Source organism: Myodes glareolus, chromosome 7, assembly GCF_982192425.1.
Source record: "Myodes glareolus chromosome 7, mMyoGla1.1, whole genome shotgun sequence".
NCBI classification, from domain to species: domain Eukaryota; kingdom Metazoa; phylum Chordata; class Mammalia; order Rodentia; family Cricetidae; genus Myodes; species Myodes glareolus.
The window spans coordinates 96,520,598-96,538,704 of NC_142032.1; the positions used below are offsets into that span (position 1 = coordinate 96,520,598).

Below are 18,107 nucleotides of genomic sequence, written 5' to 3' on the forward strand. Positions count from 1 at the left end.
ATGTCATAGGAAATAGATTTGGACCTTGAGAAACAGTTCTGCCTGGAATAGAAGGCTGGCAAAGCACTTTCAAGAGATATCATGTGACATATCAGAGAGTGAGGTACAATCTTCCTCATTTTATGCAAAGAAATAAAACCCTCAATTATGATTTAAAATCCCTTAGTAAGTGAATGTTGGAATAAAGAAGACCTGGTTGAGTCTAGGGAATATTCGTATGTAACCTGGACTGTACAGAATGAGCATATTAAACAAACGAACATTTCATTTTTCTCAGGAACAATTCACAAAGAAAATGAAGCCTGGAAACTACACAAAAGTGACAGAATTCATCCTTTTGGGGTTAACAGATGATCCTATACTTTGTGTCATCTTCTTTGTACTTTTTCTCGGAATATACATTGTCACTTTAATAGGAAATATCAGCATAATTAATTTAGTAAGAAATTGTCCTCAACTCCATACCCCCATGTACCTGTTCCTTAGCCATCTGGCTTTTGTTGACATTGGCTACTCCACATCAGTTACACCTATAATGCTCATAGGATTTATTATGCATGGAACAGCCCTTCCTGTACATGGCTGTGAAGCGCAACTCTGTTCTGTTGTGACTTTTGGGACAGCTGAGTGTTTCCTGCTGGCTGCCATGGCCTATGATCGATATGTAGCTATCTGCTCACCCCTACTCTACTCTACACAGATGTCTCCCCAGATCTGCTTTCTCTTAGTTGGGACTTCCTATGTGGGTGGCTGTGTGAATGCTTGGACATTTACGGGTTGCTTGTTAAGTATATCTTTCTGTGGAGCAAATCAGATAGATCACTTCTTCTGTGACTTCTCCCCTTTGTTGAAACTTTCCTGTTCAGATGTCTCCATTATTGGAATAATCCCCTCCATCTCTGCTGGCTCCATCATTGTAGTGACAGTGTTTGTCATAGCTGTCTCCTACATCTACATCCTCATCACCATCCTGAAGATGCGCTCCACTGAGGGCCGCCACAAGGCCTTCTCCACCTGCACCTCCCACCTCACTGCAGTCACTCTCTACTATGGGACAATCACCTTCATTTATGTGATGCCTAAGTCCATTTATTCAACTAAGCAAAACAGGGTGGTATCTCTGTTCTACACAGTGGTGATTCCCATGTTGAACCCCCTCATCTATAGTTTAAGGAACAGAGATGTAAAGGAGGCCCTGAAGAAAGCAACTGTAAGAATATTTTCATAGAATCTGTTCATTGAAGAAACATACATATTTCATTTATACAGGTCACTCTCAGCATCCATCACAGGGTGTTTAAATTAACATCCTATTTTTTCTTTTCTAAATCTCAGTTTTAATCTTTGTTCATTTAGAGGCTATCTATATTAAAGTCTTTAATTTTTTTGTATTAAGTATGGAATTCCTGCAGATGTCAATAAATTATCCTTTTCAAAATTCATGTACCAAACAACAGTTTGCCTTTGCTGTGTGTCATATTAATCTAAATTCATTCTTCATACAAAAATAATAACCTAGTGAAATGACATCATTAGTTTTATTTTACAAATGACTTATCTAAGGAGGTAGTTAGATTATCACACTTAGGTACATAGATAGTTATTTGATTAACATTGAGAACCTGCTTCTAAAATCTCTTCTTCTACAATTAATTTTTACACTAAGTCTGCTGACGTGGGATTAAAATCTTTCCCTAATTCACAGATGAGAAATATCAGTGAGAAACTGGTCTGTAAGAGATCAAATAGTTTATCCAAATCAGTGTGTATTCAAGGCTGTTGATGCTATCTTTCATCAACTGTGCTTATATTCCCTCTCCACATTCAGTACAGTGACCTGGACACTGAAAATAATGTGAGGGACTGGATCGATGATACACTGCTTCAGTCTTTTGGGGAAACCATGTGCAGATATAGTCTATGTTATACCAACACTGGAGGAAGTGTAAATCTTGAAAAACTCGACTTATTCTCTTTATAAATTCATTTTTATGTTTAGATAATTGGATCTTGAAGTTTAATCAAACGCCTTTCCACAGTCATATTTTCTCGGGCCTAGAACTTGTGGGCAAAAGAAGGACATTTGTCACAGACCATACTGCACACTTTTGCCTAGTGGAAAGGACAATAATTTGTAGATGTATGATTTTTATTAGGAAAGAGTGAGACAAATTTAATATAATATCGTACTTCAAATTAAATGCTGTAACAACTGATTATGGCACCAGAAAGGGTGATTCAGACTTCAACTATTATTTCTCAGTGTGATAAGGTAAAAGATATTAGGGCTTGGAGATACTTTGAAGTATCTAGTCAAATGGAAATTATTCATATTTCACTACTGAGTGAAATCCTACAGTATATTTCAATGAAAGATTCTAAGCAAGACTGAAAAGAAACAAGGTAAATTAAATGCAGAAAAATATGAGGTACTGCATAGGAATTTCATGCTTTCATTTTTCATAGTTTAATACCTTATTTAAAATTTGAAATCAAAAACACTGAAAATAAAATTAGGCCATGAAAATTGATCACTGATCAGAAGTGCTTACCACCACGTTTGATGAGCTGAATTCATACACATAGATAAACACAAAGTTAAAGTGAAAAAATAAACAAACATAAAGATTGAGGCTAGGTTACAAGGAATTCAGGTAAAGGACACCAAAAACCAGTGGTCTTTACCTTCATGACCCCAAATTCTTTCTATCATGTTATGTCAGGGATTGGAATTGCTTTACTGGTAGACACAGGATAATTATTGAAGCATCCATTCTATCTAGATGTTGAATGTTTATTATATTATAAAAGCAAATATATACTAAAAACATGCTACCAAATAAAATAATTGTGATGAAGTTGGTATTTTAATAGATAATAAAATAGAAAACAATCAACATTTTAAAATTTAGAATTTGGTAGAGAAGCATAAATAGAATTGTTACCAGTGTCAAAGTTAGGTGTGGTGGGATGGATGGTATTAGTTTGCATAAACTAGTGATGAAATCCCCAATGGGCAAGTAATATTTGAGCAGAAAATAGGGAAGGTATTGTAGGTGTGGAGAACGAGAAAAAAGATTCCAGATGGAAAATAACAAGTTCACAGCTCCTGATAATCTTAAGAAGTAAAAAACATGTCAGGGTAATCCAAGAAAAGACTCGTGGAAGATAGAAGAGTATCTGGATTCTATTCTAAAGTATATGGAATAAATTAAGATTTGAAAATAGGTGTAACACAATATGACCATACTTTTAAATATCAAATGTGTAGTATAGGAAATTTGTTTTATGAACCCTACAAGCTAACCAAAGTGGCAAGACATGCCAACTGGTACTATAGCGACACAGATGTCATGGGAGTAACCAACTACATACTGACTGTAACTAAGACTAGCTCCATGAGATGAAACTCATACTTATCACTACTATTAGAGACAAATCATGTAGAGGACAGGTAATAGACCCTATGGAAGAGCCTACCACTATTATCCTGCTGACTTCAAATAGTATTAAACTCCATTGGAATGATTTAACATTATACATTAGTACATTATATATTAGTACTTCTCCCAACCCTTATCAGCATAGGTTCTTTTTGCAGAAGATGGTGATTAACAAACAACTTGTCAATGTGTAGAGAATTGGAGACTGAAATTCTCAGCTCTAAATGGAACAGCTAATTCATATCTCCATCTTTCCAAGCTCAAGAATCATTGAGAGAGAGTGGATATAAAGACTGCAAGGGCCAGAATTGGTAGATGCCTACAAGAAAAGCACAGTTTTGAGGACACAAGCAGAATGGTTATAGATGTAAACTCATGGTAGCTGTGTCAGTGTGTACAAGCTCAAAACAGACACAATGTCAGCATGGGGAATAGATGTGTCTATAAAGTCCATTCCTAATTGAGGAGTTATTAGGAACTGATATCTGCCAGATGAAGAATAGTCAGTAGGCCAGCCAGGGTTCAGTGAATTCCAATAAAACTAAGTGTATACATGCATCACAAGTGTTATTTGACAAAATAAATATATGGGGTTGAGTATGTAGGAGAGGGAAATATAAGATTGAGAGTAGTTGGGGAGAGGGGGAAACAGTATCAAAATATAGTGTATAAGATTCTCAAAGATACATTTAAAATACAAATAAAATTTTAAAAAGTTTTTTAAATTAGGGGAGAGAGAAGGTGGGGGAGAAAGGGGTAACAAGCAGGTTAACAACCAAAACTGAGATGATAATCACATTGCTCTTAGGTGACAGCCACTATTATATAGTTTTACAACTACTCCTAAGAAAATCTTTTCTTAAGAAATTATGTCTTTGAAGCACCCTTAATCTCAGTATTCCTGAGGCTGTAAATTAGGGGTTTTGACATGAGAATCCCCACCATATAGAACAAGATATTACCTTTTTCGTCAGTGAAGTAGCTGGACTTGGGTGTCACATAAATGAATGTGATGGTCCCATAGCAGAGAATGACTGAAGTGAGGTGAGAGGTGCAGGTGGAGAAGGCTTTATGGTAACTCTTAGTGGAGTGCATCTTGAGGATGGTAATGAATATATAGGAATAGGAGACAGCACTGACAAACACTGTGATCGTAGCAACTGAGTCAGAGCAAATGAGGTACAGCTTCAGGGACACTGGCATCAGAACAGGAGAGTTCCTCCAAAGAAGCAAAATCACAGAAAAAAAAAGTTTGATTCTACTTGGTTCACAAGAAAAGAAAAGAAAAGAAAAGAAAAAGGAAAAGGAAACAGTGGCAAAGTAAGCATCAAGTAAAGCCCCTATATAATGTCCTACAACCAACTGGATATAAATTTGTGTGGATATTTTGGAGAATAAAGCAGTGAGTTGCAGATTTCCATGAAATGATCACAAGCCATGGCAGCCACAAAAGGAATTCAACTGACCCAAAGAAATCAGATATGCCAAGCTACATACCACACGCAAGATAGTATATTGTACTTCTCTCTATCAGGAAGCTGATAAGCATATTCTTTGTGAAATAATAAATTCAAATTTATTATTAGTTTATAACTTCAAAGATTTCCTCTGCTGTTATTGTTTGTCACTGAGAGTATATCTCTACTGAAGCCCTGGAATCTAGTATCAGGGATCATTCCTTTATTGCTATTGAGTAATGATCATGATCAGTTCTTTAAATAAAAATCACTATTAATTTTCCTTTTTATTTGAGGATTGGTACACTTTCATTAGATCATTATGGGAGGTACGTAATAAATTATCTTAAGTAAATGTTTAAGTTGATGTTTTATTCAGGTTAGTTCAGATTAGAAGATATTAGACAATTATAAAAATATAATATTTTGCTTTCTTTTATTCTTGTGCATCAATTTTTCTTTCAGTATTTTAGTGATTGACGCAATATACTCTGTTATGTTCTTCTTTGAATATAGGGAGGTGATGTGGGATTTTCCTCTGTATGCTGTGAGTAAACCAAGAAGCTTATTTGGGCCTATAGACAAGGCAGAATAGAGCTAGGTGGGAAAACTAAACTGAATGCTGGGAGAAAGAAGGCAAAGTCAGTGAGAAGCAGCCATGTAGCTGCCCACAGAAGAAACCACGTAGCCTCTGCCAGAGACAGACACTCTAGGACTTTACCTAATAAACCATAGCCATGTGGCAATACACAGATTAATAGAAGTGAGTTAATTTAGGATATAAGAACTAACCAAAAAGAAGCTAGAACTAATAGGCCAAGCAAAGATTTAATTAATACAGTGTCTGTGTGGTTATTTCAAGTCTGGGCAGCCAGGAATGAACAAGCAGCTTTTCCCAGTCAGCAGAGAGGGATAAGATGCAAAGCTAAATACACATAATTTTATAACCAAGAGCATAAAATATAGTTATTACCTAGAAAGTAGTATATCTGGAGAGAGTTATAAATATTCTTCAGTAAGAACATTTCACAAATAATTGACAGCAGGTCTCACTTATATGCTAAAATGGTGGATAGAAGGCACAGTGATCCTCAAGCAGAAAACTAAGACCAACTGTCTCTATAATTTTAATTTCATTAAGTTCTACACTAAATGCTTTAATATCATCTTGGTAAAAGTGACTGACCACTGAATATCTGTCAACTTTAATTCAGTGTCTGCTGTCCCTGCTGGCAGAGGAGAGGTAGAGACAAGACCTTCCCTGGAAGCTCCCTGGTCTACTAGTCTACAATATGGAGCAGTGAATGACAAAGGAGTTACTATTTCAAAAATGGTGGAAGGTCAAAACTGACACTGAGATTGTCTGCTGACCTTTCTGAGCATACCATGGCACGCAGATGCTTAGACTCATATGAACACTCATACATAGCATACATATGTACAACACAGAGTTGTGATACATACATAATACATAAATAGAAGTAAAAACTTTCTTTGCTAAGCTGTGTATTTAATGTTTGATGACAATTATCTTTTTAAGACAGTCTCATATAATCCAGGTTAACTTTGAATTTGCTAGGCAGCTAAGGAAGACCTTGAACTTAAGATCCTCTTGTCTCCATTTCCCAAGTAACTTAATTTATAAGTATCCAACACTAAGTTCATGTGGTATTTGGGATAGAGCATGAGACTTTACGCATGCCAAGTGAAGATTCTGTCAGTTGGACTACTACATTTACAGGCCGCTAGCTTAATTTAGTTTAATGATTTGTTCACACACACACACACACACACACACACACACACACACACAATCTTCTTTTTACAGATGATAGTAAGTAACCAAAGGATAAGTTTAAACTACTTTTATAGGTGTATTCATGGGTCAGGACAGAGTTAATTTAGGTTTATGATTCAGGTCAAATTGGGTGTTTGGATACATCGTTTGGATGATGATCTCCAATGAGTCTTTACAACCAAATATGGGAAAACTTTTTATTCATCCATTTCTTTCAAAACTTTGTATTGAATAGTTGTGGTTTTCTCGAAACTGGATGAACACTGAAGATTTAAGAGTGAACATTTTAGGAAATTTAGACTTAAGTGGAGCAGACACTGGACAATAAATGAACAGATGAAATACCAAACATGGCAGGTAGTATGGAAGAAACATTCCTCAGATTACATAAAGGTCTCGCTCAGAACCCCAGATTTCATGCCATCCCAACACCAAGACTGACTGTACCATCATGCAATTAAAATCACGGTCAGACATGTCCTTTAGATTTGAGGTTGCGGCCTGAATAAGTAAGTCTTCTGTTCCATCCTCTCCTGACAGTTGCTGTGGAGATGAATGAGGAAATTGCACTTGCAGCTCTCATTTATTAGCAATTTTATGTTTTTGTCACTTTTTCCAGAATATTTTTATTTTAATAAAGATGTAATTACAACACTTCCTTTTCTTTTCACTCCTGCCTCCAACCTCTTCCATGGCCTTCTAATCTCGCTCAAATTGATGCTCTGTTTCTCTCTTCTTTGTTGTTGTTAGATATATTTAAGTGTATCAATATGTAAATATAACCTTCTGAGTTCATTTAGTGTTGTTTCTGTTTATGCCATTTCAATGCTGACTACTTTGTTTGGATAAGAAATTAGAAAGTTCATTCTTGGGAGAGAACAAATCTCTCTTCACCAGCAACATGATCAACAGGAGGAAAATTATGCCTGATGTTAGAAACCCAACCAGGTATCCCTTTGCCCCTTGCCTTCTGGAGCAGACAGGAGAGCTGTACTTGGGGCCATGAGAAAGGAGAGCTGGGCCAGCCCCTCACTGTCTGCAATACTTGGGAGAGCAGACTCTCCACCTTGTCTGGGCAGTACAGTAGAGGTAATCCTGTTTGTAGGGGGTAGGAGAGCTGGTTCTGGGGACATGAGAGTAGGAAAGGTAGCCCTGCTCTCCTCATCTGCAATGTGGTTGTGTAGGAAAGGGAAACATGGCCCTCACCTGCCCCTCCTCACCTGCAACAGGCAGGAGATCAGACTATGGTATCCCATCTGTGGAGCCCATCCACATCATCATCCCAGTTGATATATCTAGAATTTAAGTCCTACACCTAAGGCTCAGTGAACAACTTGAAAGAAAAGACTTGAAAGAAGAGTCAGAGGACTAAGAAGTCAGCTGTGATAATGTGTCTCCTAGAAATGACAAGGAAATTGTAGCCATAAAATTAACTCAAATATGGCTGTCTAGGTGAGACTTGAACAATGAATACAACTTAGTCATGAAAATAAGGAAGGAGGAATCTGAGTTTTCCAGTTCTATGTATATTTTCAAAGCACTATCTTCACCAGCTCCTGCTTCCTTTTAACTCCTTCTTACATTTGTAAATTTTATAATTATTATATGGGACATGCAAACTCTCCACCCTCTCTCATTTTTTTCCTGATCTCATATAGTTCCATGATTTATTCATGTGCTCAAGGATGTCCATTTGAGCCTGGATGACCTATCACCTCCTATATCATCCTATCTTCTCCCTGAAGAAGACTGATTCTCCTCTTTTAGTATCTCATGATTTTCTATAGTTCTTCCACCAGGGGTAGGGCCTTTTAATATTTCCTCCTTCCATGCTGGCATATTAACTATTGTTGTCATTGTTCAGTTATTGTTTAGGCTCATATTGTTGGGATTTCATGGGTACCACTTACCTTGGTCATGTCTTGGACATCATTTAGGACCAGACATTCTGACTTTTTCTGGATCTTATAGTCTTATTGTCCCTTCTTTTGTAATGTTCTTTCAATATTAGGTGTAAGGGTTAAATTGTCAGCATATTGATTAGGCATGAACACATAATGGTCAGTTACTCGCTGTGTTTTAGCTAGTAGTGATACTTTGTACTAGTCTTCATATTTACCTAAAGAATCTTCACTGATGAGGGATAGTGTTGCTCTTATTAGTTTGCAATATATGAATATCAAAGCAATCACTAGACTTAATATTGCATGATTATCTGGAGAATCATTATAATATGTCTTCTCATATTCAAATAGGGTACATTAAAATAGAGTACTGATGAAAGACCAAAGAAATTATTCTATTCCTGTGTCACTCAGTGAATTTACTGGGTTTACATACAAGAGTACTGGGTTTACATACATGGGTAAACCAAAGCTACATCGCTGAACAGCCAACTACAGTATTCATAATTACTCATGAGCGTTCAATCCCTGTTTGTTTCTGCACAGCCTGTGCATAGTTTGTCCAGTCATTCTCCTCTCCCATACAAATATTGCTACCTGTATAAACTTGGAGAAGGGTCTCATGGATCTTCCTTCTTCAACTTCCTGAGCCTTTCAAGTTTTATTTACATCACAAGTTTTGGAACATCCTACTATTTCCCTTGTGTTATGAGCCATTGTTCCCCCTAGATGGTATAGTTCAATTAGGAGGAAGCAACTACACAACACTTCACTCCTGCTTATTATTTCAACCTCTTTTCCTGTTTCTTACGGATTGTTCTCCGAGGCTTGAAGAAGATAACATAGTTGAATGAACCACTGTGGTTCATGCCATCACTTGTTCTCAGGAGCTTGACTAGTTTCATTATTCAGTTGAATATGTTGTAGCATATACTGCTCAGCATAAAAAAAGATCTTTACAGTAGTAATCTTTGTCAGTAAATACAGATGTTTAGAAAACACTCTTTAAGTAACTTCTCACACCTGGCATTATGAATTATTTCCCTATTTTGGTCTATGGTCTCTCCACCTGTGGGCTTTTTCCTGGATTATAGTACTAGATGTGAGATTCCACCCGTGAAATGAGTCTGAAATCCACTAAGAAAGCAGTTGGACACACCAAAGCAGTCATGTCACTCTTGTGACAGTACACAAATTTTGACTAGAATGTTGGTTTAAAAAAAAGACAAGAAGAAATGTAAGTGGCAGGCAGAGGGGAGAAAAAGAGAGGAAAAGAGAAAATTGGGATGGTAGGAAGGTTGGAATATTCTGAGATGAGTTGGGGGAGGGAAAACATGATCAAAATATGTTGTATGAAAAATAATGGCCACTCTGAAGTCATCAGTAGCAGAAACATGTTACTACAAATTCCTAGTGTCAACCTTTGGTTTCATAATTACATTTCTTTGATGTGTATCCTGTTATTACCATATTCAGTTTCATTATTCTTTCCTGTGTTCTCTTTCTAGTTCCTTTTATCTTCCTAAATGATACCACCTCTATATTCATGTTATATAAATGTGTTTAAAATTTGTTCCCTTTTTATTTGTAAAAGAGACACTTACACTTATCACACATGAATTGCTTCTGTAATAGTAAGCCGTATTATGAACAACATGCCTTCAGTTCTGAACTCTAATGTGTTCCTTATCTTAATACATGGAAGAGGACAATCTTTCTGATGAACTTATCTAGGAGGACATAAGGGGAGGAGTAGATGTGACTATGACGAAAATGCATTGTATAAAATTCTCAAACAATTAATAAAAATATTTTAAAGAAAATATATTTAAATTACACAGTATCAGAGTTGACATGAGCCTCATTATGTCATGCATGCCATATGTTGATGGGGGACCTCCTTCAGCAATGACCTTTAAGAGGCTAGACTAAGTTGGGGTATGACTTAGGGTACCACCCAGCTCAGCCTTTTCTTTCCATGCTCCACACTTTGATGTTGAACCCCCATTCCTGTTCCATGAATTTTCCCTTTTAATAAAGAAAAACCTTAGAATACTCTATTTGGATTATCTTGGGATTGTTTGACTCATGTTCAGCATCGTCAGGTGCTGCAAAGTGGGAACAAGTCCAAACTGGCTTATGAGGACATTCCCTACCCCTGCAGTTCTTCTGGTTAGCCAGCTCGGTGCATTCCTCACTGGTGGTTCACAACCCACACACCACGGCCTCTTCAAATAACAATCCCTGTGGTATGCACCATTCACGACTCATGACTAGCTGAAACTTTTGGGCACAATTCACGACTCAGGACTGGATGAAAGCTTTGGACTCTTTCCTTATTCTGGTCACCAAATCTAAGAATCACTTTGATTGTCCTTAATTACTGCTCTTAATTTGGTAAACATAGCATATTTATCAGTATTTAAGTAGGTGACAGCATGTGTAAACAGAGTGAATGATCCCAGAGAATGCACCGGCTTTCCCTCTGCTTATCTCCTCTATGAGGCTGTAACAGGGACACCTGTTGGCCAATAGAGTTTATTACACCTACTAACTGAAATATTCTATAGTATAAATTTGAATTACATGATTTCTGATGAAATTATAATTCAGGACTTTAATAATTATTTTGCTTATGCTATGGATGGTATTCTACAAGGCTTATGTGATTTTCCTTATACATACATTTATTTGATTTTGGGAATTAGTTTTGTTTTTCATATTATCTTGTTAAGAAAATAGTTTGATAACAGAACCAAGAAGGATGCACTGTTTGAAATGATACAGCTTTTACAGACTAATAATGAACAGCTAGTTGTGAAAATTAATACAATGGAGAAGAATAGCAACAATTTGACAGAGAAAATCCAGCCATTGTCAAAGAGAACTGAGACTTTATATGAAAGAATTCATGCTGTTGAATTTAATAATCAGAATCTGTTGAAAAGTTACAATAGATTAATGAATAAGGTGTCTCTCCAAAGAGGGAAAATGCAAGCCATCAAAATTATGTCCAAGGATGAGATGTTATCTTTACTAGACAAATTTCATACATTGAAATCTTCAATGAGGTCATCAGAATGGAACACTGAACATGAGATTCAGACTTTACAAAAGGCAGTGGTAAAAATAATTGAAAAGATTGAGGAAATTATCAAAACTGGTTAGCAGGGACAGAAGGTACAAGGACAGAATTTAGCCTCATCAGAACATGCCAGATTCAGGGATGACTTACCCAAAGTTTTAACTGCCTGTTCAGTAATTTTATCTTAGAAGCCATCTGACGCAAAGTACCCTAAGGTAGTCAGTGAACGTACATGGCAACATAGGTATGAACAATTTAAAAGGAATGAAACAAGCAATAGTATTTTATGATCTACACTCACCATTTTTTAGGGAAATGGTGAAAACATGGGCTTCAAGCAATAAGGACATCCCACACAATTAGCTTCATTTAATCTCAGCAGTCTTAGAAGACAAACCCCAGCTTCTATGGAAATGGTATTAGTGAGAAGAGGCAAAAGTTATAGAACAATAGGAGAAACCAAAAGGATTTGAGACTTCCCAAGATCAAATTGTTGGTGAGGGTGGGGAGATGGGGAGAGAGAAGGAGATGAGGGGGAGAACTTGGGGGAATGGGACGGTTGGGATAAAGGAAGGATGGATATGGGAGAAGGGAAGTAGATATCTTAATTAAGGGAGCCATTTTAGGGTTTGCAAGAGACTTGATTCTAGAGGGGTTCCCAGGTGTTCAAGGAGAGGTCCCTAGCTTCTTCCTTGGGCAGCTGAGGAGAGGGTGCCTGAACTGGCCTTGTCCCATAGTCACACTGATGAATATCTTGCATATCTCCATAGAACCTTCCTCTGGCAATGGATGGAGATAGAGACAGAGACCCACATTGGAGCACTGGACTGAGCTCCCAAGGTCCAGATGAGGAGCAGAAAGAGGGAGAACATGAACAAGGAAGTCAGGACTGCAAGGGGTGCACCCACCCACTGAGACGATGGGACTGATCTAATGGGAGCTTACCAAGGCCAGCTGGACTGGGATTGATGGAGTATATGATCAAACCAGACTCTCTGAATGTGGCTGACAATGAGGGCTGACTGAGAAGCCAAGGACAATGGCACTGGGTTTTGATCCTATTGTATGTACTGGCTTTGTGGGAGGCTAGTCTGTTGGATGCTCACCTTCCTAGACCTGGATGGAGGGGGAAGGACCTTGGACTTCCCACAGGGCAGGGAACCCTGACTGCTCTTTGGACTGGAGAGAAAGGGGGAGGAGGGATAGGAAGGGAAATGGAAGGAGGGGAGGAGGTGAAAATTTTTAATAATAATAATAAAAAAATTCTGCACAGCAAATGAAACAATCAGTCAAGTGCAAAGAAAGTCCAGAAAGTAAAAGAAAACCTTAACAACACATATGATGGAGGATTAATAAACAGAATATACAAATATTTTAAAAATAACAATCAAGAAAGCAAAGTATTACCCAATCCAAAAGTTTAGAGGCTTAGAAAACAATGTAGTATATTTAAATACATCCTGTGAATGAGATACATAGACTGAATTAGAGTTTGAGGAATAGAAATCAAAATTTAGTGGGCCGTGATATGAGGCTTCCCCAGAAAAGTAAGTTTAAACCCATATATAAACATACATATGTGTATGTATATAGATGTATACACAGACACACAATCATACATGCGATCTCTCTTGACAGACTTTTATGACTCTGCTTCATAAAGTTCACATACACAAGGAGAAGCAGAAGGATGTTGCAGGGAGGGGTTGCTTGTTTGTCCTGGCCACCCAGCTAGCTTAGCCCCAAAATAATCACATGGAAATTATATTAATTAAATCACTGCTTGGCCCATTAGCTCTAACTATTTATTGGCTAGCTCTTACATATTAATATAACCCATCTTCATTATTCTGTATATCACCACAAGGTTGTGGCCTTCCAGTCAGGTTTCAGCATGTCTATCTCCGGCCGTGGGTTCACGGCATCTCTCACTCAGCCCTTCTTACTCCCAGCATACATTTCTGTCTTTCCTGCCTACCTAAATTCTACCCTATCAACAGGCCCAAAGCAGTTTCTTTATTAACCAATGAAAGCAGCACAAATACAGAAAGATCTCCTACACCAGAAAGAAAGGGAAATTTTCTTGTGAAATTGCTAAACTTATCAGTTTAAAATCCATGGTGCTACTAATGAATGTGAGTATACCAACAGGAGTTGATGCTGCAATTTTGAGTGAGTCCAAGGCCATGTTGGAAGCAGACTTTTTTTCTGTGGTCCTAAAACTTAAAGTTTTGAAGTGATCAGAAAAATCTGTTCACATTGTAAGATATGTATAATCTGTGAGTGGTGGTTGTTAATTGCTTCCCCATTGTCCAATGCTTACTTGTATTGGTATTGGATCAAACATCTGAGAACCACATTGACACATAAAATTGTCATCTTATTGGCACTATCTCTTGTGAAAGGTCAGCCTGAAGTAGAGGCACTATGAACAGTGGTAGATCAATATTGCTCTCAAATCTACACACTTTCTGGCAAAGTAGAACCACAGAAGAGGGGAGAGGGAAGATACTCTTATGTTTCTACAGAAATGAACTGATCCAGTGATGCTGTTTCTGAGTGTAAAAAATAAGTTGGGAGAGAAAGATAAACAAATATGGTCATCCTCAGAATAAAAAGATTAGTAAAGATTCTCAGGGGTCAATAGGGCTATGACTTACAGATAGAGCACATGATTTTTACAAAGGCTCTGGATTTTACTCTCATAATTAAAAAGACAATATTTCTTAGAGCAGCGTATTATCCAGCAATATTTTATTCCTTACACATGAAACAGTCAACGTTGTCATCAGAGGACAGGAAAACAGATCTAACTTTTATGAAAGTGAAGCTCCCATCTGAATAAATGATTATCCTACAATAAAAAATTTCTCCAGCAATTATATTGTCTGCTCCGACTTGTCATTTTTTCTCTCTACATGCACTAGATTCCAACTATACTGATTGTACACACTTAAGTGTAGTTATTATTGAAAATGGATGCAAGTACTAAAAATTACACAATCAATAGTCTCTACAAAGTAGGCAATTACTTTAAAACATAAAGACAACTGAAAAATAATTTTTTCATGTGATTATTGTGGAAGAATTTTTTGATTATGCCTGAAAGTTTTTAAGTATAACTTACTATATGAATGGTTAGTATGTATTGCTACTTACCTGTACATTTGCTACCAAACTTTAAATCTGGCTAAATATATATCATAAATGAAATCAACCTTTTTTTCTCTGCTTTGGCTCCAATATTAAAATTATCATGTTCAAATGTCAGTGTCAATGTAGCGGTTCCATCATTCACAGTTGGATTTGTCATAGTGGTGACAGTGTTTGTCATAGCCATCTCCTACATCTATATCCTCATCACCATCCTGAAGATGCACTCCACTGAGGACCGCCACAAGGCCTTCTCCACCTGCACCTCCCACCTCACTGCAGTCACTCTGTTCTATGGGACCATCACCTTCATCTATGTGATGCCCAAGTCCAGCTATTCCACAGACCAGAACAGGGTGGTGTCTGTGTTCTACATGGTGGTGATACCCATGCTGAACCCCCTCATCCACAACCTCAGGAATAAAGAGATTAAAGGTGCTCTGAAGAGACAGATTGGTAGGAAAATATTTTCTTAGAGAGATTTATTATGCTGTAGCAATTGATATAGCAGTAGCATTTTATAGATATAGTAATAAAAGGAAGTTGAATGTCTATGATTGAAAAAGTCTGCATGATCTGTTCTTAGCAAATGAGAAGCACTGCCGTAAATATAGAAACTCAACTTTCAAATTGCTTATGAAAGAACAGGGTCATAGTAAGTTCCTTTTAATAAAATCAAATACAGTTTTTAATTAATGGTATAAATTAATTAACATAAAACAATCTGATGAAAACAATTCGGAGTTATTTTCATATTTTTTTCAAATAGTTCATCATTAATTTTTAAGAGATTGCATCTTAACTGTCCCCAAAATCTCTTGAGTTTGGTAAGTATCTGTCCCCTACTGCTGTTGAGAAAGATCTAGAATAAGAAAGGTTGAATCTAGTTAGCCCTATTTAATTTACAAGAGGCATGGCATAGAGAAGACACTGGTACTCAGAATATTCTTTGTCTCTTCTCTTTATTGATCACAAACTAAGGGGTCTTGTTCCACCATGAGTTTTTTCAGTGATGTAAAACCACAGATATACATAAACAGAGATGCTTTATAATGGACAGAGATCTCAAAATTACTGAGCTAAGAATAAACCTTTATATTCACTGCCAATGGGTATTTGTTCTAGCAATAGTAAACTTACTAACACCTATCACAAGTCTTCAGAATGTGGCAGGTAAACACTAGCTTATTCTGGGATAAACCTGATAACTATGGTTATCTCTGTATACAGTAAGAAAAATGACAGGGTGTGGAATCCCATCCCAGCCTTCATCCAGGTACACCTCCTTCTCTTTCTCCCTTCCCCCTGGGGCCACAAGATCTCCCCAGAGCTGCTCCCTGGCACTCTGAGCCTGGGCTGTGGGCTCAGCCGGGCAGGGGCAGTTCCTGTGCTTTGAGAACCTGCCTGACAGGCAGGCCCTGTGTCAACTCAGCCACATTCCTGGCCAGCAAGAGACAGTGATCTTCTAGCAGACATCCATTGGAGGAGGGGTGAGCTTGCTCCTGGCCCAAGGGCTTCGACTAGGAGGAATTCAGACTTTCCCCGCCCCCCTTGACTTTCTGGTTGCCCTACAGTGGTGGCTACACCCTGCAGAGCTCTCCCGAATCCCATCCCAGCCTTCATCCAGGTACACCTTCCTCTCTTCCCCCCTTCCCGCTGGGGCCACAAGATCTCCCCAGAGCAGCTCCTTTGCGCGCTGGGCCAGGGCTGTAAGTGCAACCTGGCAGGAGGGAGTGCCTGTGTTTCAATAGACTGCCTGAGGAAAGGTAGGCCTTCTGTCAGTGAAGTCCCTGCCCAACAAGGGAACCTGACCTGGTACCAGAAGATCCAATATAGAGGAGTTGAAAGAAAAGATGGGCAGACGCCAAGGCAAGAACACCTCCAACAATCTAAAAAACAACATGAAATCACCAGATCCCAACAACCCTACAATAGAAGGACTTGAACCTCTTAATTCAGAAGAATTGGAAAAAAAATACCATGATGAAAGCAATAGAGTCCCTTAAAAAGGATATGAATAATTCCCTTAAAGAACTGGATGAGAAGTACAACAAAAGGATTGAAGAAATGAGTAAAGAAATGGATGAGAAGTATAACAAAAAGTTCGAAGAAATGAGTAAATCCGTGAATGATACACTGGGAAACCAAGAAAAAACAATCAAACAGGTAATGGAAACAGTTCAAGAATTGAAAACTGAAATGGAGGCAATGAAGAAAACACAAAACGAGGGCCGGCTGGATATGGAAAATCTAGGTAAATGAACAGAGACTACAGAATCAAGCATAACCAATAGGATACAAGAGATGGAAGAACGAATCTCAGAGTCTGAAGATACCATAGAGAAAATAAATGCTCTGATCAAAGAAAACAGCAAATCCAACAAATTCTCATCACAAAACATTCAAGAAATCTGGGACACAATAAAAAAACCAAATCTAAGAATAATAGGGATTGAAGAAGGAGAAGAACTGCAGATCAAAAACCCAGAAAATATATTCAACAAAATTATAGAAGAAAACTTTCCCAACAAAAAGAACGATATCCCTATGAAGGTTCAAGAAGCATACAGAACACCAAATAGGCTGGATCAAAAAAAAAATCCCCTCGCCATATAATAATCAAAACACAAAACATACAGATTAAAGACAGAATATTAAGAGCTGCAAAGGAAAAAGGTCAAGTAACTTATAAAGATAAACCTATCAGACTTACACCAGACTTCTCTATGGAAACCATGAAAGCCAGAAGGTCCTGGATAGAGGTACTGCAGAAACTAAGAGACCATGGATGCAAACCCAGACTACTATACCCAGCCAAACTATCATTCACTATCAATGGAGAAAACAAAATATTCCAGGATAAGAACAAATTTAAACAATTCGTAGCCACAAACCCGGCATTACAGAAAGTAATAGAAGGAAAATCACAACCCAAGGAATCCAACATTGCCAACACTGCCTACAAAAACTCAGACATCTAGCTACCCTTCAAGAGCTTAACTCAAAGAAGGGACACATACAAACTCTATTAAACAAACAAACAAGAAATAATAATAACCAGAGTCAACAACCACTGATCATTAATATCAATTAATATTAATGGACTCAATTCACCTATAAAAAGGCACAGACTAAAGACTGGATACGAAAACAGGATCCAACATTCTGCTGTTTACAAGAAACACACCTCAACCACAAAGACAGACATCTACTCAGAGTAAAGGGTTGGGAAAAGGTTTTTCAAGCAAATGGACCTAAGAAAAAAGC

The 18,107-nt window shown here is 37.6% G+C and overlaps 1 protein-coding gene and 1 pseudogene across 4 annotated transcripts; one reads left to right on the forward strand and one right to left on the reverse strand.

Moving 5' to 3' along the window:
* Positions 1-295: 295 nt before the first annotated feature.
* On the forward strand, positions 296-15,316 carry LOC125417078 (olfactory receptor 5P1). 4 transcript variants are annotated; one of them, XM_087907669.1, is made up of 3 exons: positions 296-925; positions 8,209-8,215; positions 14,988-15,316. In XM_087907669.1, exons 1-3 carry the CDS (start codon positions 296-298, stop codon positions 15,314-15,316), a joined length of 966 nt encoding a protein of 321 aa, XP_087763795.1. The 4 variants fall into 4 exon arrangements, with proteins under 4 accessions (XP_087763795.1, XP_085548720.2, XP_087763796.1 ...); XM_085692594.2 differs by lacking the exon at positions 8,209-8,215 and adding an exon at positions 3,450-3,454 and having other exon boundaries at positions 296-868; positions 14,959-15,316; XM_087907670.1 differs by lacking the exon at positions 8,209-8,215 and having other exon boundaries at positions 296-1,183; positions 15,269-15,316.
* Positions 4,311-4,992, reverse strand: LOC125417177 (olfactory receptor 5P59-like; annotated as a pseudogene).
* Positions 15,317-18,107: the final 2,791 nt, after the last annotated feature.

Bases quoted from the DNA above. Each gene is read 5' to 3' on its own strand.
- LOC125417078 (XM_087907669.1), top strand. From the start codon at position 296: ATGAAGCCTGGAAACTACACAAAAGTGACAGAATTCATCCTTTTGGGG.